The 21,297-nt window shown below is 47.6% G+C and overlaps 1 protein-coding gene across 6 annotated transcripts in view; it reads left to right on the forward strand.

Moving 5' to 3' along the window:
• Positions 1 to 3,001: 3,001 nt before the first annotated feature.
• RGS12 (regulator of G protein signaling 12) overlaps positions 3,002 to 21,297 on the forward strand; it is a 97,084-nt gene continuing 78,788 nt past the window's right edge. For all 6 annotated transcript variants that reach the window (XM_063107569.1, XM_063107571.1, XM_063107570.1 and 3 more), the window contains exons 1-2: positions 3,002 to 4,893; positions 19,209 to 19,325. In XM_063107569.1, coding sequence (XP_062963639.1) covers positions 3,016 to 4,893; positions 19,209 to 19,325 — 1,995 coding nt within the window. In that variant the 5' untranslated portion in view covers positions 3,002 to 3,015. The remainder of the gene's footprint in view (positions 4,894 to 19,208; positions 19,326 to 21,297) is intronic.

The raw sequence follows: 21,297 nt of genomic DNA on the forward strand, positions 1-21,297 counted from the left end.
AGTGAAGAGAAGGTATTGATTGTTGGTGGCAATAAAATGTCCTGGAAGTGGCCCTGGTGATTCACGGATCTGCCAGGTCATTCCCTTTCGTGTTGTGTCCTGCTGTGTCCTGGGAGGGCAGGTCCAGTGTAGGTCAGTGGCCGGGGACCCAGGAGGGCTCTAGAGGGTGGGCCTGTGGGGTTGGTGTCAGGCTGCTGGAGTGGGTTGAGGAGGGCTAGGGGCCAGACAGGGACGTCAGCGTGGGTCTGCGTGGTTGGGTCTTCTGGGGTGTGTGTGTTTCTGGTGTGGGTGTTGGGGAGACATGGTGCCTGGTGGGTGTTTGGCAGCCATGGGCATTGCTGGGGTGGTTGGGAGGAAGCTGTTGGAACATGATGGCTATGGGAAGGGTGTGGGTGGGCAGGGGTCTGCTGGGAGGGGGGTGTCCCAGTTGGAGAAGGTGGCAGGGCGTTCTCTGCACTGATGGGGGCCAGGCTGATGGGGTGTCCCCAGCTTTGGGGGACCGTCGGTGTGGACAGTGCCCTGCTGTTTGAGGACAGTGCTTCTCTGCCTAATCAACCTCCTCCTTCTTCTAAGAGTCCATGTAAGTGGGTAAGCCAGGAGGCAGATGGCCTAGGGTCAAGTCCCCCTCTTTTGGTAACTAGCTGTGTGATGGTAGAAAAGTCACTTGACTTCTCCATCTCCATTTCCTCATCTGCAAAGCAGGAATAATAATAGTACTACCTTGGAGTGACATTTGTGATGACATTGGTCATGTGTGTCAGGTCCTGGAGGAGCACTGGCCGCAGGAAGCTGTGCAGCCGCCATGTTACTGTGATTGCTCTTGCTGGACTTCCCTCTCCTCCGCAGTGTGTCGGGGCTCTCTGCCTTCGGGGGCTCCGCTTCTTTCCCTCATGGCACATTTTTGTGTGCCACCAGTGCTGTGTTTTATTGTTTTGGTCTTCATCCCTATGCTTAGCACAGACCTCACCCCCATCTTTGGATGTGGAGCACCACCTGGCACAGGGTCAATGCTCACTCAGTGCATGAGTGGAGGGATTCATCAGAATAGGACAAATTTTATATCAAGTTTAAACTCTGGAAAGGAGCAGGGAAGTGTCAGGGCACCTAGTGCTTGCTTCTTGACCACCCCGGTTTCAAGAGTGAGTGAGTGCAGGTGTGACAGTGTCACATGGTGGCAGCTGTGGGCTGCAGTGAGACACAGTGGGTGCGGTTTTTGTGTTGCACCCCATCTGTGCTTCCAGGAAGCTTTGTGACTTGATGTGGGTGGGTTGTTTCTTTCATCAAGGCAGCATCTCTTGCTGTTGGGAAAGAAAGCTGAGAGGTTTTCTGTTGCGGAGGAGACTGGCAGGGTCTGGCTGACCTCTGTCCTGGAGGAGTTTGTAGTGATGGCTATGCTTGCGGTAACATCGCACAGCAGCACCTCCAATGTGTTGTGTCTACCTCAAGCCAGATATGGTTCTGCGCATGTTTCAGACAGATGATTTCTTGCGTGCACTGTGTTCTCTTCTTGCACCCTCAGTAAGGTGACTTCCCCTTGTATTCCTTTCCTGTGGCTGCTGACACAGGTCACCACAAACTAGGTGACTTAAAACATGGCATGGTTACCCTCCTGCAGTTTCGGAGGTCAGATGGCTGGTATCACTGTGAGAGGGCTAACATTGAGGTGTCGGCAGGGCTGCGTCCTTCTCCTTGACTTCCGCAGCTCTAGGGGCACTGGCCTGCCTTGGCTCATGGCCTTGTCTTCCTGTCTGTGTAAGCCATATGGCTCGTGCTGAACACCTGCCTTCCCTCTGGGAGTCTGGAGTCTTGGTATATGCCAGGCAGAGGGTGCCCATGTGACCTGAAAGCCCTGCGCACTGGGAATCTAATGGGCTTCCCTGGCTGGCAGCATTTCTCAGGTATTGTTGTAACTAGATGCTGGAGGAATTCTGCGTGTCCCTTGCAGCTCTGCTGGGAGAAGATTCTGGAAGCTCCTGTCTGGTTTCCTCTGTTCTTTGCTACTGTGCCTTTTCCCTGTGGTGATTTTACTTTGAATCCAGTCACTGTCATAAGTCTTAGCTCTGAGTGTGCCTATGTTCTGAGTCCTATGTGTCCTCCTACGGGATCATCGAACCTGTGGGTGATTTAGGGGGTCCCTGACAGACTTCTTTTCAGTGACAACCAATACTTTTAATTACAAAGTAATACCCCCGGGATAATTAAATCAGTATTACATTTCTTTGCTTTATTTTGGTGGTGTTTTTGTCTCTGACCTCTGCAGTGTTATTGCTTGAGGTTGTTTCAGACTATGTGTTTCCCCACACATACTTTGTTCAACATAAATGAGCTGCGAGAGGGTAAGGTGACCCCTCTCCTTAAAGAGAACTTTCGGTAGCAGCGACTGGTGGGGGGTTGGACTAGGTCATCTGCAGGTGCCTTTGGACCTGAAGTCTGTAGCAGGCCCTGCTTTTCACACTCGGACTCTGCACATCCTGTTAAATGCAGATGTGGATGCACTTGGTCTGCGGTGGAGCCTGAGATCCACATTTCTGACAGGCTGCCAATCCATGGACCATAATTTGAGTAGTAAAGGTCTCTTTTCATCGGAACAGGGTGTTGAAACAGTGTCAGGAAGCCACTGTTGCTAGAGTTCATATTGTCAATTCCAAGGTGGATTAGTCTGATAGGAATCGGTGTTGTAACAAGACAGCAAACCCACAACACGTCTTCTACTTTGAAAAGATGTTTCTTAGCCTGACTTTAAGATTTATCGTATATAGACTCTACTTCTCCTTTACTTTGACATTTATGTGGTAAGTAGAGACTCGTTTTCTGTGATGGTTTTTTGTTATGAATTATCTTTTGGTGTTTAAATCTTACCAGTAAACAGTAGAAATGTGGATCTTTAGTAACGAGCTATTTATTTTTCTTCCTTAGGGCATTATTTTAAGAAAAAACATGTAGCATCAAGTATTCCCTGAAATATGGATCCACTGGAATAAGGAAATATGTGCGTGGTCTTGGAAGCACAGCAGAATGTATAGAGTGGGGGAGCCAGGGCGGCGGCCACTTCATGGGCCAGCACCCCCTCGCCTGCGGAGCGTGGAGGTGGCCCGCGGGCGAGCTGGCTATGGATTCACTTTGACTGGACAGGCGCCATGTGTGCTGAGCTGCGTCATGCGAGGGAGTCCTGCAGATTTTGTTGGCCTCCGTGCTGGAGACCAGATATTTGCTGTCAATGAAATCAACGTGAAGAAAGCTTCCCATGAAGACGTAGTGAAATTAATTGGGAAATGCTCTGGTGTCCTGCACATGGTGATTGGGGAAGGCATCGGCCACTTAGAGTCCTGCTCCAGTGACGAAGAAGGTGGATTGTATGAAGGAAAAGGCTGGCTGAAGCCCAAACTTGATTCCAAAGCTTTAGGTATAAACAGAGCAGAGAGAGTGGTAGAAGAAATGCAGTCTGGCGGAATTTTTAATATGATTTTTGAAAATCCTAGCCTTTGCACAAGCAGTTCAGAACCCTCGAAATTGAAACAGAGATCCCTTTCAGAGTCAGCTGCTGCTCAATTTGAGGTTGGACATGAAAGTATAAATGATCCAAATCCCAATGGGCTTTCTAAGAAGGAAATATCAAAAGTTATTCATGATGATTCGGTTTTCAGTATTGGGCTAGAAAATCATGAGGATTTTGGGTTGGATGCAAGTATTTTAAACGTTGCCATGGTCGTGGGCTATTTGGGTTCTATTGAGCTTCCTTCCACAAGCTGCAGCCTGGAGTGTGACAGTTTGCAAGCGATCCGTGGCTGTATGCGGCGCCTGCGGGCGGAACAGAAGATCCATTCGCTGGTGACGATGAAGATCGCGCATGATCGGGTGCAGCTGTGTACCGACAAAGCTGGCGTTGTGGCCGAGTACCCCGCCGAGAAGCTGGCCTTCAGCGCTGTGTGCCCAGATGACAGGCGCTTTTTTGGGCTGGTGACCATGCAGACAAATGACGACGGGAGCGTAGTGCAGGAGGAGGAAGGTGCCTTGCGGACTTCCTGCCACGTGTTTATGGTGGATCCAGACTTATTTAGCCACAAGATCCACCAGGGCATTGCTCGGCGGTTTGGGTTTGAGTGCACGGCCGATCCTGACACCAATGGCTGTTTAGAATTCCCTGCATCCTCTCTCCCTGTCCTTCAGTTCATCTCGGTCCTGTACCGAGACATGGGTGAGCTGATTGAGGGGGTGCGGGCCCGTGCCTTTCTGGATGGGGATGCTGACGCCCACCAGAACAACAGCACTAGCAGCAACAGTGATAGTGGCATTGGAAATTTCAACCAGGAGGAGAAGAGCAACCGGGTCCTCGTGGTCGACCTGGGTGGGAGCTCAAGCAGGCACTGCCCCAGCAGCAGCACTGGGTGGGAGGGTGCAGGCGGGAGGGGCCCACAGCCCTGGGGAGCCCCCTGGAATGGGGCCTTCTGCTCTGACCCTGAGGGGAGCTCCCCATTGGAGGCCACTTCCCAGACTGACAGGTTCCGTGACATAAACAAGCATTTAGGACCAGCCTCTCAGGTGGAGGTTGCTCCGGCTGCCTTGCGGAGTTCAGTCCCTCCTTCAAAGAGGGGCACTGCGGGCTGTGGTTTCAACCAGCGATGGCTCCCAGTTCACGTGCTCCAGGAGTGGCAGTGCGGACACGCCAGCGACCAGGAGTCATACACAGATTCCACCGATGGGTGGTCCAGCGTCAACTGTGGCACACTGCCCCCTCCTATGAGCAAGATTCCTGCCGACCGCTACAGGGTCGAGGGCAGCTTCGCGCAGCCCCCGCTGAACACCCAGAAAAGGGACTGGTCCAAGAAGGCTTTTGGAATGCAAAATGTTTTTGGTCCCCATCGAAATGTTAGAAAGACTAAAGAAGACAAAAAGGTAAGCTGTTAGGAGTAGTGCAGTACAAATACACTGACTTTATACCTTAGCCAGTTACTGATGGAATGACATGGTAATTGCAAAATTTGCAGTCCTAGTTTCCTCTGGCTGACCTTGTGGCCTCTGTCTGCTTTGCTTCTGTGCCACAGACTCTGTCTTGCCCGGAAGCCTCACCCTCACTCCCTGCCGGCCCTGGGGCTGGCCCTGGCTCTGGCAGTTGTCTCGGCTGGTGTGGGCAGAATGTCTGGGCAGGACAGGTGGTAATGAGAGGGCAGTTGACTTCTCATGGCCCAGGTCAGGCCTTCTACCCTCTGCCCACTCCTCCCAACTGCAGCAGTAGGGGCTCCTCTTGCAGCCCCTTCGAAGCCCATTTTGTTTCTGACCCCACAGTCTTTGTCTCAGTGTCTGAGACAACATGTCCTTTTTGAGGTGAGAAAATTCTTGGAGTGCAGAGAACTGGGTCACTTCAGGAAAGGGGGCTTGCCCACAGCGTAAATCCTTGTGCTGCTTCCTTCAGGGACAAAATCCTGCTGGAAGAAAATGCAGCTGAAGTCCAAGCTGGGCCCAGTGGCTCAGACTCCTTGCCTGCCTGCTGATGGTGGACCCCACTGAGCACACACCCTAGGACCCAGACCCAGAAGCGTCACTTTGGGGCTGTGCCTTCCCATAGGAGCTAAGTTTGGAGAATGAGAGAAAGAATGAGAAAACCAGGGAGCCCTTGACAGGGACTTGGTTTAGCAGAAGGTGACGGGGCTTCGAGGCCAGGCGAGCCTCTGTTCAGAGTAGTGTGTGTTGGTGACCGGCGAGGGGAGGTTGGCCACTTAGCTCCGTTTGTTTCAAAGAAACTTCTCAGAGTATGTTTATGATTTTAGAATACCTTTTCTGTGTTTGGTCACATTTTCATTCTCGATGGCTGAAAATATCCTGAGAAAACCCTCCAAAGGCTACCGGCTGGTCAGGGCAGGGTCAGGGAGGGAGCAGAAGCCGTGGGGCAGGGCTGAGTGCTGGATGGGTGTTTTCACTCAGGACCCCCTACCCAATTCTTAGTGTTGTTTCATCATGAAATACATTAAAGAAAATTTAAAGATGGGGGAAAGGACAGATCTTCCATAGTTTTCCTCCCCAAGTGACCACGGGCAACATTTGGTTGTCTCTAAGCGTAGAATTTTTTTTTTACATGGTTGTAATTGTGTGGGTTTTCAACCTAATTCTTAACCAGGTCGTCTAGTGGGAGGTCTGCAGTGGTGTGGCCACCCGCCCCGTCTTGTCTTCTATGGCGGCTCTGAACCTGGGGCTGGATTCTTGGGGCACTGCCCCTCCTGCCCTCCTGGTGGTATCGCCTCTGTTCCTGCAGAGCCCCCTGTGGTGTGGTCAGGACGCAGCAAGCTGGCCACAGTGTGGGCTGTCCTTGTTGGGTGGGGCACGGAGGTGAAGGGCCCTGAAATGTGGCTAAAATGTTATTTGAAATTGGGAAATTCATCAGCTCTTTGAATACATATTCAGAAATGTGTTTATCTGTTGCTGTTGCATAAGTGATTTATTTCACTGTTAGAAATAAATAGTACGTGTGTGTGTCTTTGTAGATTACAGTGCACTTTGACATACATTCTCACTGAAGTTGAACATGATTTACACACTGCAGAGCATCGTGCTATTTTAGATGATTAACAGTGGTAGTTGTGAACATCAGGATACCCAGGAGACAGATAATTTTACAAGTGCAGTGACTGATCCTCGAGGGGTTAGTGACTTGAGAAAGGCTCAGAGGGATCATGACCCAAACCTTGGCCTTCTTTTTAATGGTCTCTCACTTTGATCAAAAATGTATTGAAAATGAGGGTATTGGCTGTTACTGTATACACTGGAACAAAACAGAAGAACGGAATACTTTTGTAGAATTGATATGTCTCTAGCGTTAGAAAATAATAGTTCCATGTTCGCCATGTTACAAAGTGCTTTATTACCTTGATAGCAATTCTGTGAGATCACCAGGCCCGGTGCTTTATTTTCATTTTACTGACAAGGAAACTAAGGTTATGCGTCTTAAGTGACTTGCCTACAGTCCATGGGAAGTCAGTACTGAGACAAAGACAGACCTCCTGCAGGGAGACTCCTGTATGTGACTCATGGTCGCTGTTGTCATGTGAGGGGCTACCTGTTTTTCCAGAAGTGAATAGTAACAACTTGTGTTTCATTGGGTTCCTGCTGTAATCTCTCGAAGTTTATCTGCTGCCTTTACTTTGCTGAATGGGTTTCTCTGTATTATTAGTTCATTCTTATCCCACACTCCCCCCCACTGGAGTGGCACAAACACGCAGTGGTCATGAGGTGGATGAAGGGGTGGGTCCCGATGTCCCTGCTGGCAGGTTTGTTGGCCGAGCAGGTGGCAGTGACTGTCCCACAGCAATTGGGGCCATCACCCGGGCACTGGCTTTTGTGGGGCCAGAGGCTTGTCAGGAAAAGCAGAGGAGAGGCCAGAGGGATGCGGGAGGTGCCTGGAGATGGGGAGAGGAAGAGGATACAGTAGGGGCTGCAGAGAGAGGAGTGGTTGAGACTCATGTCACTCTAAATTCTTCTCAGTGGCAGCAGTGGCCTAAATGCCTTACTGTGCACAGCTCAGGCTGGTCAGCCAGCATCGGCCAGGAGGCAGAGAGCTTTCTTAATTCTGTATGCAAAAGGGCTGACACTAGAAGAAATACATTGCTGCATTAGTTACGGGTTGGTCTCTAAGTCCTATCGGTTCTGTGTCCCAGCCGTCACTAGATGCATCTCTTCATTACTCTTCTTTGCCAGTGCTTTTGTCCTGCCTCCTCAGACCCCTGCCCCCCAAGCTCAATGTGCATTTTGACTTCCAATACCAGCTGCTCCCGTGGAAGCCCACTTTTCCCACTCCTCCCTGCTCAGGGGGGCGCCTCTCTGCCTAGGCCTCGTTATTATAACTGCCCAGTGGGAGGGTGCAGAAATGGACCTGCCCCTCCGCTTAGCATTTTGACCTCTACCTGGTGATGTCAGAAGGTTTAACTCCCCATACATGGACCCAGTAATGTTCTTGAATCAACTCATCCTCCTCAGTGTTCTTGCTCCTTTGGGGAGGAATGAGGAGTTGGGAGCTCAGTCCTCTCTGACTTAGCCAAGTGTATGAACTTCTTGAAGTGAATTAAATAATGTTCACAAATAGATGCTTTTCCATTTTGTTTACTTTGCCTTTTCTTCTTGCTTAATGTCTGTAACCAGCAGAAGCTGATACTAGTGGAGATAAATTTTAAAGTCTATGACTAACAAAAGGGATTGATATGAGAGAGAGAAAGTCTGTGATCCTGAAATACTGTCTGTATCATCAAAAATATTTAATTTGAGGTCAGGCTATTTAATTCTGCTTCTTTAAAAACAGATATTCTAAGAATAATGTTAATTAAAATATTTGGTTAAGTAGCAAAATCCAAATTTTTAAACTTTCCATATAGTGGATTTTGGAAAACTTTAAAATGAAAATGTTATTTATGATAACTTGTAAAGGGTTTATTGTTGTTGTCTGGAAATGAATGAATAAATATCTAAAAATTTCTCAGTTTGATTTCTGTGGAAAATATCAACAGATGAAACCCAGAAAGACAAAAGCTCTGAGGGTGCTCAGTGGTTTTTCAGGGCTTGCAGGTGTCCTGAGGCCGCAGCGTGTGACACTGCTGCCACGGAGGGCCTCTCGCGGGTCACAGATGCATCGATGGACATCCAGGAGGGAGTCGGCTCCAAACCGTTTCTTTCTAAGAATAAGACCCATTAACAGGAGAGTGGGAGAACAGATTATGGGGCGCACTTGAATACCAAAGAATTACATCTGTCGTCAGGGCGTCAGGGCCGGGCTGGAGGCAGACTCGGTCGGTTCCTACGCTCCTGTGTTCCTGAGGGCGGGTGTGCACACGGGCTCATCACCTTGCTCTCTATTGCTTATGTGCAGCAAAAATACCTAAAAGTTGAGTATGATTCTGAGAATGAGAGAAACAAACCGCGAGGAAGCGTGAACCGAGCGTGCTGTGTCCGCCTCTCCTCCCCCTGATGCCTGAGCTCACTGCAGCCACGGCTCCCAGTCTCCTCCGCGGACTTGCCATGTCAGGTGACCTCCCACATCCTCTCCCTCTTCCCTGCTGTCTCCTAGGACAGCTGCTCATGCACGCGGCTGTGCATCTGTTCACACAGCTGTGCCTCATTCGTTAGGTGGCACATCGTGTTACGCTGCATACCTGTGCCACCTTTCATTTAACCCGTCGCCACTTGATGGGCGCTTTAGGTTGTTTCCAGACTTCATTATAAACTGTGCTGCAGTAAAAATCTTTAAGTTAATATCTTTGCGTATATGTGAGTATATCTTTGGGGTAAATTCTAGATGTGGAATGGCTGTTTTTAAAAGCATAAGTGCATTTTTAATTTTGCCAAATTGCCCATCAAAGAGGTTTTCCAATTTATATTTCTATCAGTAGTGTGTGTGCGAGAATGCCCATTTCTTTTTTCTTTTTTTAAGGAGAATTTTTATTATTTTTAAGTACAGGAAACTCAACAGTGTACATTTAAGCCAGTTCAGTGGTGAGTTCTTTGGCTGTTGCCTTTTCCAACTTGGCTGTGCAAGCTGGAGTCTGGACACAGAATGTCACTTCCCCAGCGATGGTGTGTCTTGTCATTTCCTCCATTGCAGGTGGTCCTGACAGCTTCTACCAGCCCAGCCAGCGTGCCACTGTCTCCGAGTTAACCTGTGTGAAGGCCCTGGTGGAGAAATATGCCAAAAGAAAGGGGCAACAGGTCCCAAAGAAGCTCAAAACCCAGCAGGGCAGGCATCAAACCTCAGAGCTGAAGAATGACCTCTCTTGACTCCCCATCCAGCATCTTCTGCACACTGGTGTGGGGGTTGGGCCTCCATGTCCTCAGGCCGCCCTGCTGAAATTAGATGTAAATGAGAGGAGCTTAGTGGGAACTGGGTTATCCTTGTTATGAACTGGCAAAGAACTTGGCTGAGAAGAACCTGAACAGACAGGCCTTGCTGGGTTTCCCCATCTAGTTTGTTAGTGTTAGATCAGACCCTTTTTGTCCAACTGCATCTATACACAGTTGTCCATGCTTCAATCCTGCCTACGTAATAAAGCTTCCATAAAAACCCAAGAGCACAGGGTTTAGGGAGCTTCCGGATAGCTGAACACATGGAGGTTCCTGGAGGGTGGTGCACCTGGGGAGGCCTGGAAGCTCTGCACCGTTCCCCTATGCCTTGCACTCTGCATCCCTTTATCTCTATCCTCTGTAATATCCGTTATAATAAACTCGTAAATATATGTATGTGTTTCTCTGAGTTGTGTGAGCCGCTATAGCAAACTAATCAAACCCAGAAAAGGGTTCGTGGCAGCCCTGATTTATAGCTGGTGGGTCAGAAGTTCCAGAGACCTGACTTACAACTGGCCTCTGAAAGGTGGGGGGGCAGTCTAGGGGACTAAGCCCTCACCCTGTTGGATTTGATGCTATCTACAGGTCGACAGTGTTGGAATTGAATTGGAGGACACCCAGCTGGTGTCCACTGTGGAACTGCTGGCTTGCTTGCTAGCGTGGAGAAATCCCCACACATTTGGTTACAGAAGTCAGAAGTCGGTCTTCTGTGTTTTTTGTTGTTGAATAAGACAACAGAAAAAAACAGTTGTGTTTTGTTTTACCCATACAGTTAGAAAATGAAATTGGGTTATATAAAATAAGGGTACATTTTAAAGTTAAATTCTTTGTATGCCTGAATCTACGAATGCAAAATTTTAGTCTGTCACATTTAATCAAGTAGAGAGTGAGAGAATGAGTTCCTTTGCCTTTTTTTCCCTTAATTTAAGAGAACACATAAGATTGTTTGATCAAACTAAGAATCACAGATGTTATTGAATATCAAGTTTCCTAACAATTTTCCGGATATATGTAATTGGGAGGCACAAGAGAAGCAGGGAGAAGTCGTCTGCCAGTGCCACTGCCTGGTTCTCTGTTACTCCCTGAGGATGTGCTTTGGCCCACATTTCACATGGGAGGTCTCTGAGCTACGTATGTGCTCACATCACTCACACAGAAGGGAGCTGATGACCACAAAACATCTCATTTTATTATACTCTGAGAGCTGTGTAGTTTAGGTGACACTTTTCAGGGAGCCATATAACCTATAACTCCTAGGGTTCCAAGTTTATTTGTAATGAGCAATCACAGAAACACCAGGTGTATCCTGCTGAAAGTATTCCATAGATTCTCCCACTAGCAAATAACCACAATTGTGTTTGCCAAGAGGTCTTTCATTAGCAAGTTCACAAGGAGGTTTGGTCAGGACACCTTTCTTCTCCATGGAAGCCCCAGGTAGAGGGAGGGGATGGAGTGGAGGCCACTGCTCCTTCCCTCCCTCCTGCTCAGCAGTTCTGCTTTAGACATCTGTCCTAGGGAGGCACAGTCATGATCCAGGATATTTACTGCAGCATTGTTTGCAATCATAGAACAGCGCTTGATGGTCGGTAGGCACTTAATGAATAAAAAATGCTTATTGACAATGGAGTAAACAGAAACATGGTATTTCCATACTATCGAACACATGTACTCATTTAAAAGTAATACTAGTTTCAATATTGTGACAGCAGAACTTAAAATAGTGGTCTAAGCAAGGTGGAGGCACAGTTCTCCCTCCCATGACAGCTGGGGCAGGCCATCCAGGGCTAGTATGGAGGTTCTGCCTCATCAGGAACCTTCTGTTTTGCCTTCTGTGTGTTGTCACCAACCCCCATGTGGGGCTTCCGTCCTGAACTTTAATATAGCTGCCCTCGCTCACTTCCCCACTGCAACCAGCAGGAACCAGAAAAGGGAGGTGGAGTCACATCCATCAGTGGCAGACGTCATTTCTGCCCGCGTCCCTTTAGTCACATGACTGCACCTGGTGCAGGGGAGACTGGGGATTCAGGCTTTAGCTGGGCAGCCAGGTGTCTGGTGGGAGTTTCTGTTACTGTGTAAGATGGGAGAGTGGCACTTGCAGGATCAGTGGGCAATCTGCCGTGTGAGGTGCATCAATGTGTGGCTGATGCAGAAAGCTCCCCAACGCATATTAGGTGAAAAAGCAGGTCACAATGCACTTGTTTAATATGATCCCGTTTTTGTGTAAAAAATTTCAACACCCCTTGAACCTATACATTTAAAAGTGTACGTATGTTTATATGTAAATACAGAGAAAAATACAAAGGAAACAGTCCAAACTGATAGCAGCAGTTGCCTCAGGAGCAGTAAGGGAAAACCGGGAAGGGTCCAAGAAGGTATCTTGTGTTGTTTCAATTTTTTATGATGAAAATGTGAACATTTTACATACTAAAGAAATTCCTTTGGAGAAAAATCTAAAAATAATTTTTTCTTTTAATTCTTCTAATAAAGACGAAGTAAATGAGACGTAGCATTGGAAACCACAAGCTGTATTTATCTGGCGCAGCTGATTCCAGGCTCATCAGATACTAAGTCAGGAGTCTTGGGTTCAAGAAACAGACTTCTGTGCGGTTTTTCCAGGACAATGAGAAAAAGTTTTGAAATAGATTGTAAAAAGGTGTCTGGAGAGTTCTGGAAAGAACGCCACTACGGTGCCCTGTGGGACAAGGCAGCGCCGATCGCCGGCCTGTGTGCACGTGGTCCCCGGCCGAGCGCTGCGGGCCTGTGGGAGGGCGCAAGCTGGGGGTAGTGTGGGAGCGGCTGGAGGGCTCCGGGGCTCCCGGGCCAAGAGTTGGAGCCCCAGCAATGGCGCGGCCGGCTGCAGGAGAGGGGCTTGATGGCACCCACACCAAAGGCCAGGGCTGGGACCCCGCCGGCCTCCCGCCAAAAAATAAAAAAGGCTGGTGACATTCAGTGTGGCCTCAAAGATTCGTCCATGGTGCATCTGTGGCTGCAGCTCACTCATTCTAACAACATGCATGTTGTGTGTGTGGACACACCACTACCCACACACACAGGTGTACAAACACACACACACACACACGGTGCATCTATAGCTGCAGCTCACTCATTCTAACTCCACCCATGTTCTGTGTGTGGATACACCACTATCCCCCCACATGCACACACATGCACACACACACACACACACACACACACACGCACGGCCATTAAAAACTACCAGGATTGCTACTGTGGATGTTCTTGTAGACGTCTCCAGGTGTGATCGTCAGCGTTGCTGTTTTGCCAGCCTTGTAGCTGAAAATGGTATCTCACTATGGTTTTAATTTGCATTCCCTTGATTATAGAGATTTGTTGCAGTGCTTGCTTTTCACCCTGTTTCTTTTGGGTGATCTTTTTCTCATGGATTTGTAGGAAGCAGATACTGGCTATTATCCCTTTGCTGATTATTGGTATGGCATGTGTCCCTTCCCTCTCCGGGGCTGGTGTCTTTTGATTAACCAGAGTTCCTAACTTTAATGTAGCCAGATGAGTAATCTTTTCTCTTATGGTTTACGCTTTTGTGTCTTGTGTAATAAGTTTATTATTACCCCAAGATCAGAAAGATTTTCTCCTTAAAGTTTCTTGGAGTTGATTTTTATGAATAGCGTTAGGTGGGATGAAAGTTAATTGTTTTCCTCTGTGGATTACCAGTTGTTCCAGCACTAAATTCACCGCTTCCTGTGGATTAGTAGTGCCCCTCTGTCATGGATCATGTGTTCATGTATGTGTGGGTCTGTTTCTCTGTTCTCTGTTCTCTCCCATTGTCAATACCCCCAATAATACTTTACTTTAAAAAGTTATTTTAACCCGATAATAAGTCTTTATGTCTGATAAAGCAAGTCCCCTTACATTACCTTGGCTGTGCTTGGGCCTTGCTCTTTTCTATAGATTTTACAATCAGTTTATAAATTCCCCCAAATGCTGTTGATATTTTCATGGCAGTTTCATTTCCACCTGCCAATGGATTTGGGAGAATTGACCTCTTTAGAATATTGAGATTTCCTATTTGTGATGATGGTTATCTTTTTCTATGTGTTTAGGTTTTATTTTCGTTCAGTAAAATTTTATAGTTCCCTTCATAAACATCTTTAATTAGATTAATTATTTAGTTAGATTTATTCCTTGTATAATTTTGTTGCTATTATAAATGGTACCTTTTTAAAATTATAAATGCTAGCCCTTGAGATGTACAGAAGTATAATTATTTGTTGCTCTTTTTATGGAGCTGCCCTGTTAAGGCTAAGAAGTTTCCTTTTTATTCCTATTTGTTAATTTCTTATCATGTATGGGTGTTAAATTTTAACTTTTCTTTTTTGGTCATTTTATATTCATTGAGAAGATCATGTGGGTTTCTTCCTTTTGATGCTAACCTGGCAAGTTACAGTGACAGAGCTCTGTGTGTTGGCTGTGCTTGGGTTCCCCAGGTAAACCTCACTTACCGTGATTATCTTTTTACACATTGATGTGCGTGATTTGCTAATACTTTTGTAGAATTTTAGAGTCTGTGGTTATGTGTGAGACTGTCTTATAATTTTCCCTTCTCTCATTGTCTCCGTCTGGTTTTGGTATCAAGAGTCCTCTAGTCTCATAAAATTATAAAATTAATAATAGAGTTTGTCTCCCTCTTTTTCTTTTCTTCCTCCTTTTCTTCTTCTATTTTATTACATCTTAAATTTAAAAAATTCTTACTATGGATAAAGTCTGTTTTGTCTGTTATTAATATAGTTCAACCAGCTTTCTCTGAGTCAGTCCTTTCTGTCCTTTTATTTAAGCTTTTCCATTTCTCCCTGTTTTAGGATTATTACTGTAAGTGGTAGATAGTTGGATTTTTTCCTAATCCAATTTGAGATTCTCTTGACAGTTTAAGAATAAGATCAAAATAAATTGGCAAATTTAGTCCATTTATACATTACGATGACTGGCATATTGACTCTTGGTTCCAGCGTATTGGTCTCTGCTTCCTGTAAACCTGGTTTTTCCTAGGCTTTCCCTCCCTGCTTTCTTGCCTTCATTTTTAGTTCATGATAGAGTTTGGATGTGTTGTACCACCAAAACTCATGGAAATCTGATCCCCAATGTGGCGATGTTGGGAGCGGTTTGGGTTGTGGGGCAGATCCCTCATAAATGGATTAGAGCTTGCCCTGGGGTGGGGTAGTGAGTGAGTTCTCCCTCTATTAGTTCTGTGAGTGCTGGTTGTTTAAAAGACCCTGCCCCCCACCCCCCATACACACACACCTCTTGCTTTCTCTCGCCATTTGATTTGCTCGTTGGCTGCCCGCCGCTTTCCACCATGAGTAGAAGCAGCCTGAGGCCCACACCAGATGCAGCTGTCCCAGAATCGTAAGCCAAATACACCTCTGTTCTTTATAAATTACCCAGTCTCGGTTATTCTGTTATAGCAACACAAACGGACTAATAGAGTTCAGTTTTGTTTTCAAGGCTATTTGGTTTGTTTCTTTGCTCCATTTCTCCTCCTTTATTGGTGTGGAAATCACAAGCTTTGTCTCTGTCTAGTTCTAGTCCTAGCTGCTTGCTTGGCCCTTAGATATTCGTTGAATAATTTAATTTACTGTCTCAAATATCCCTTTCTTATGTATTCATCCTTTTCTTTTTCTTTTTTTGAATGGGAGACCCAGTCTTTGTACATTTTTGTCTTTCCTTTCTCCCTATGGCGAGTCACCCTAACCAGGCCACCTTTCTTCTGCTCCTTACATATGACTCCATAGCTACTGCTACAAGTTTGTCCACTTTTATGTTTGGAATGGGATTTTCTTGACTCTAAAATTGTTTTGATTTTGGGCTGAGAAATCTTCCCGGCATATGGGGTTTTGTTGTAACAGAATTTGACCAGAGGTGCAGCTGCTGCCTCTAGCTCGAGCCTCGCTTCTGCACCAGCGAGTCCCTGCTGGCCCTGCGCCTTCTTCTGCAGCCCCCGAGTCCCGTTTGCTGTTCCCCTCACACACCGAGCCAACCCTGTGGCCCCTCAGAGACAACAGATGTGGCCCCACGCCCCCTCTGATGTCTGGGTCCCTATGCTGAGTTTCGGGGTCCCTCTTCTTTCCAGGGTCTCCCCGCCCGAGGGGCAGCTGCTGGCCACATGGCTGCCTCCACCGCAGCCTCATCTCTTCTTGCCTTTGTGGTCCTTCTGGACCTGGGTAATGCTTCTCTGCGCTGACTTCTCTCTTTAAAACTACGGCGTGGTTTCTGTTGTCTGACTAGACCTTTACTAATATGTCAGGAGAAGTAAATATGTGAGCTGGAAATCTCACTCCTCATAATTCTTTATATTACCGCTCTTTGGAAAAACCTTCATATGATCTGGTCCCTATTTTAAGCTAAATAGTCTCTTGCTTAGAATTTATTTGTTCGGGAAATATTTGTAGAGTACTTACGATGTACCAAGCCCTGTGGGAGGGAGCGGGTACAGTGGTGACCAGGACAGACACAGTTCTTGCCCTGCTGATGCTTATGTTCTAGTGTGTAGACTGTTTGGGCTAGGAATTTTTAGTTCTAGTAGTGTGGACAACACAAGAAAAATATACTTAAGTTGTATTAGATCAAATCAACAGACTGAAAAGTCACCCCACAGAATGGGAGAAAATATTTGCAAACCATATATCTGATAAGGGGTTAATATCCAGAATATATGAAGAACTCCTCCAGCTCAACAACAAAAAAGCAAACAACTCAATTAAAAAATGGGCAAAGGACTTGAGTAGACATTTCTACAAGGAAAATATACAAATGCACAACAAGCACATGAAAAGGTGCTCAACATCCCTAGTCATTAGGGAGATGCAAATACCAACTAGAATGGCTTACCCCTTGTACCATTAGGATGGCTACTATCAAAAACAAAAAACAACAAAAACCAGAAAACCAGAAAGTAACAAGTGTGGGCCAGGACGTGGAGAAAGTGGAACGCTTGTGTACTGTTGGTGCAGCTGCTATGGAAGACAGATGGTGGTTCCCCCCAAAATTAAAAATAGAATTACGATATGATCCAGGAATTCCACTTCTGGGTATATACCCAAAGAATGGAAAGCAGAGACTTGAGCAGATATCTGTACACCTGTGCAGCATTATTCACAATGCCCAAAAGGTAGAAGTAACCCAAGTGTCCATCTATAGATGAACAGATAAGCAAACAGTGGTATATCCATACAGTAGGATAGTATTCAGCCTTGAAAAGGAAGGAAATTCTGACACATGCTACAACATGGATGAACCATGGCCTGGTCTCCCCAGCAGCTGGCTCTTCTGTTGCGCCGTGGTCAGCACCCCCAGTGAGGCCCCAGGGTCTCCAGGTTCTTCCTGTGAGCAAAATACATGGCTCCGGGCCTTCATTCCCCTCACCAGGAGCCTCCAGGGGCGAGTGTGGAGCCTAGGAGATGCTTGTGGGGAACACAGCGGCGTGGGGCGTTGAGCGATCGGCTATGGTGGGCACCTGCCTGTGTGTTCACAATAGTCAGGGCCGAACCACTGTGCTCTTGGCCCCGCTGCATGACCCAGCAATTCTGGGGAGAGGCTGAGGCCTCCAGCAAAGGAGAGTGATGGGCGTAGCTGTGGGGCCAGGAAGAGGGGAGAGGATACGACCAGCAGGTCAGGATGCCCCGGGCACCCTACCCCTGCCTAACAGGAGCAGGGAGAGGGCAGGAGGGACTTGTGATGAGGAGCATGGTTGTCCTTTGCTGTTAGGAATGACCGCAGATGGCATGCTGTCCTGAGCAGGTGAGGGGATGCTCTTGGGCTCAGTGCAGCTGGGTGGGGAGATGCTGGTCGGGGTGGATCTAATGGTGGGAGCACATGGAACTCCCTTCTAGTAATGTCCATTTATTAATGACATAATCAAAGATTATTAACTGAGAGGAGGGGGCATTGGAGATGTGGCGGCTTGGTGGAGAAGAGGCTGAAGTGATCTGGGGTGAGTGAGGGAAAGGTAGTCACATTGCTGGGGTTGGTGTCAGAATGGTCAAGTGGGAGGAGCCCCCTGGCTGTTTGTCCACCAGACACATGGCTTGGGTGAAGGTGCAGACGAGGCGGAGAGTTTAATTTAAGGGCCAGGCTTTACCAGGCACGTGCATGAGGAGAGGGACGGGTGCTGCAAGTGCATACAAGGGTGGGTTTCATGATGATCTGTGCGTGGCCCTAGGTTGGCTGAGGGGGCTGTGAGGACAGGCGCCATCAGTGGACTGGAGTCCTGGTAAAGAGGGTTGGGGCAGGGACACCAGAAGGATTAGGCTGGGAAGTTGGAGGTGTGGGGTGGAGGGGCACTTGGCAGAGGGCCAGGAATGAGCATGGGAGGATTTTGAAATTGGAGGAGGTTCCTGGAGGGATGTGGATCTGAGGAGACTTGGAGTTGGGGAGGGGCGTCCACACAGCAGGGAGCTGGGAAGGAAGAGGTGGGCTGGAGCTGGAGGGTAGTGTGAGAGTGGGCTGGTGGCTGTGAGCGCAAGTGCCTCTCTGGACTCTGGAAGCCTGGTGGTGTCCTCCTTCACAATCCCAGTTGTGGGCAGGGACTGCCCAAGTTTAAAAGCTCCTAGAGTTCAACGAAGAATCGCTGCAGGGTCTTCTACAAGATGCACAGGATTCTTAGTCAGGTGGAGACACAGAGGAAGTCAAAGAGCCACGCAACCTTTAGATAAACACGTTAGCTTCCTTTATGCCCAAACTGGTCACATAGGATTCCAAGTAGTCAGAAAATCAGAGCTTGCCAGCTGTGATGCTTTTTATTTTTAAGATGAGATGATTTATTTGCTGGAACCAACATTGTATTTGGGGAAGTGTCTGGCATAATAATAGGCACAAAATAGATGTTTGGTGAATTGAATTAATTCTGGTCATTTCCTGGAGGAAGAACACAGGGTGTTTTAATAGCCAGTTATTTTATGCATCAGGGTTGGTTTGGTCTTCAGACACCAGCTGCATGTTTAGGCATTCTTTCATTTCCTAAAATGCTCATAAAATTACGTAACAGCACGACCTTGCTGAACACCAGCCTTTATATTAATAACGATTACTCTTACTGTACACTGCATGCTTTCCAAACATTCGCATTCGCACGTGTTATTTTATTTGATCTTGGTAACAGCCGCTCAAGGTAGGCTGTAGTCATCCTGTGTTGTGATTACGGAGACCGAGGCCGGAGACGTTGTCTAGAGTGCACGGTTGGCAGAGCCAGTAAGTGAAGATCCTGGCATGACTCTTTTCTTCAGTTTTGCATTGTTTTGTTGTGTGAAACATGCCTGACAGACGTGCACGGTCCCCTCGGCTCTCTCCCGTGCAGTGCGTCGGGCAAAGCCACGCATCTCTGCCCAAGAGGATAATGGATACATTTTTTTCTTTGTGTTTAGGGCTCAAAATTTGGGCGGGGAATTGGACCCGTGCACACTTCTCAACGCGCCTCTGCCCGGAGATCGTTTGGAAGATCCAAGAGATTCAGTATCACCCGCTCCCTTGATGATCTGGAGGTAATTTTAGTTTAGTTTTTCTTCTTCAAGGTTTTAAAAATGGAAACCACAGATGTGCCCGACTCTCCTTCAGGTTCCACCTGAGTCCCCCTCCCCTCTGCAGTGTCACCACTCCTTCCCAGGCAGCTCCGCCGCACAGTTCTGTGCCTTCTCTGCCCCTCGGTGCATCTGTAGACCACCGTGGTGCGCAGCGCTCTCTTTGGCGCACCAGGTGCTGTCGTAAACACTTGCAGAAATGAACCTGTTTAATCCTCAGAAGATCTACCGAGGCAGGTCCTATCTTGTCCCTTTTTGCAGATATGGTTTTGAGCCACAGACGCAGAGTATCATTTTGTGTGCTCTTTTTTTTGTTTGTTAAATCTATATTCCTTTTAAAATATGAATAGATTTTATTTTTTTAGAGCAGTTTCAGGTTTAAGAAAACTTGGGCAGAAAGTACAGAGAGTTCCCATATACTCCCTCTCCTCTCGTCCCACCAATAAGAATGCACCGGTTATTACCATCTTGCATTAGTGCGATAATTTGTTACAAGAGATGGGTCGGTATGGATACACTATGAGTAACTAAAGCCCATAGTTTACGTGAGGGCTCCTGCTCTGTGTTGCACTGACCACAGGTTTGCAGAAGTGTACAACACTGCATCCACCACTATAGTGTCGTACAGAGTAGAGTCACTGCCCTAAAGTCCTGTGTGTCCTGCCTATTCGGTTCCATCATCTTACTTGCTATATGGAATCCCATTATGAGTATATGACAATTTTTAATCCATTCTGCTATTGACAGACACTCAGTGGAAAATTGGAAATAGTCAACTCTGGAGGGAACTTCAGGTACATTCCAGTGCATGCCTCTGTGAGCACATGCGTGGACTGCAAGAATGTTCCTGGATGTGAAGGAGCTACCCGGCATGTATTTGTGGGTGTGGCAAACACTCCTCTGTAGTAGCTGTCCCTCCTCGCACTCTTCAAGGAGAAGAGAGGTGGCAGGGCACAGGGGAGGGCGAGGGATGTGGTGGCTGGGAAGAGGAATCGGCTATTGGACACTGTGCCTGCTTGGTCTCAAGCTAGCTCAAGGGCACGTCAGGCCAGGCAGCAGTTGGGATTGCTGCCCATGCTGTTGCTGCTGCGACAGAAGGTGTGTGCTGTGCTACCTGCTTGCAGACAGGGCGACCCTCACAGCAGTGGTGGTCCCAGCTGGAAAGCTGCACCACGGCCCTCTCCGTGTAGGGTTTTGCCAAGTAGGGTGAATCTGCAGCTGGGTGAAGGTCTCTGCAGGGGTCTGAGCCCCCAAGAGATGGGGAGCCCTGTGTGTGCCGTTCAGCTCAGCTTCTGTTGATCTTTGACTTGTCTTCACCTTGGGCACCTGCTGGGACATCTGCCTACAAAAAGCCAGGGGTTGTGCCATATCAGTTGTGAGCAACTTAATGCAGGCTGGCACTTTATGTCTTTTATCTGCAGTCGTCCGAGGAGTCCAGCAAGGCGATGTCACTATCTCCATTTTATAGACTAGAAAACCGAGATGCAGAAGGTTCAGTAGTACTTTTTAGGCCACGTTGGGCTGTGCAGCATGTGATCTTTCTGTCATGTACACAGCCTCTTACTTTTCTAAGAACAGCACATTAGGGACTGGGGATGGGATCTTTCCTAATTTTTTGCCTGAAGATTTCAAAATGTGGAAGCTACAGATAACTCGAACGCTTACTCGTTGGTAGGGCTGTTGAAGGGAAGCCTGTGGAAAGCTTGCCCGACTGAACTTCTCTTTTCTACTCTGGGGCAGGTGTGCTAGGCAGCCTGAAGATGCCTGTGACCTGCACCCTGGTCTTCACATCCTGTGGGATCCCCTCCCCTTGGATGTGGGCTGCACCTAGTGACTTGGTTCTTACCGATGGAATATGTCACACTAATGGGATGTCACTTCCAAGATGAGGTTATAAGAAGACTGTAAAGAGACTCGTCTCTCCACCTGGAGCCTC

This window comes from Cynocephalus volans, chromosome 9 (genome assembly GCF_027409185.1).
Source record: "Cynocephalus volans isolate mCynVol1 chromosome 9, mCynVol1.pri, whole genome shotgun sequence".
Classification (NCBI taxonomy): Eukaryota; Metazoa; Chordata; class Mammalia; order Dermoptera; family Cynocephalidae; genus Cynocephalus; species Cynocephalus volans.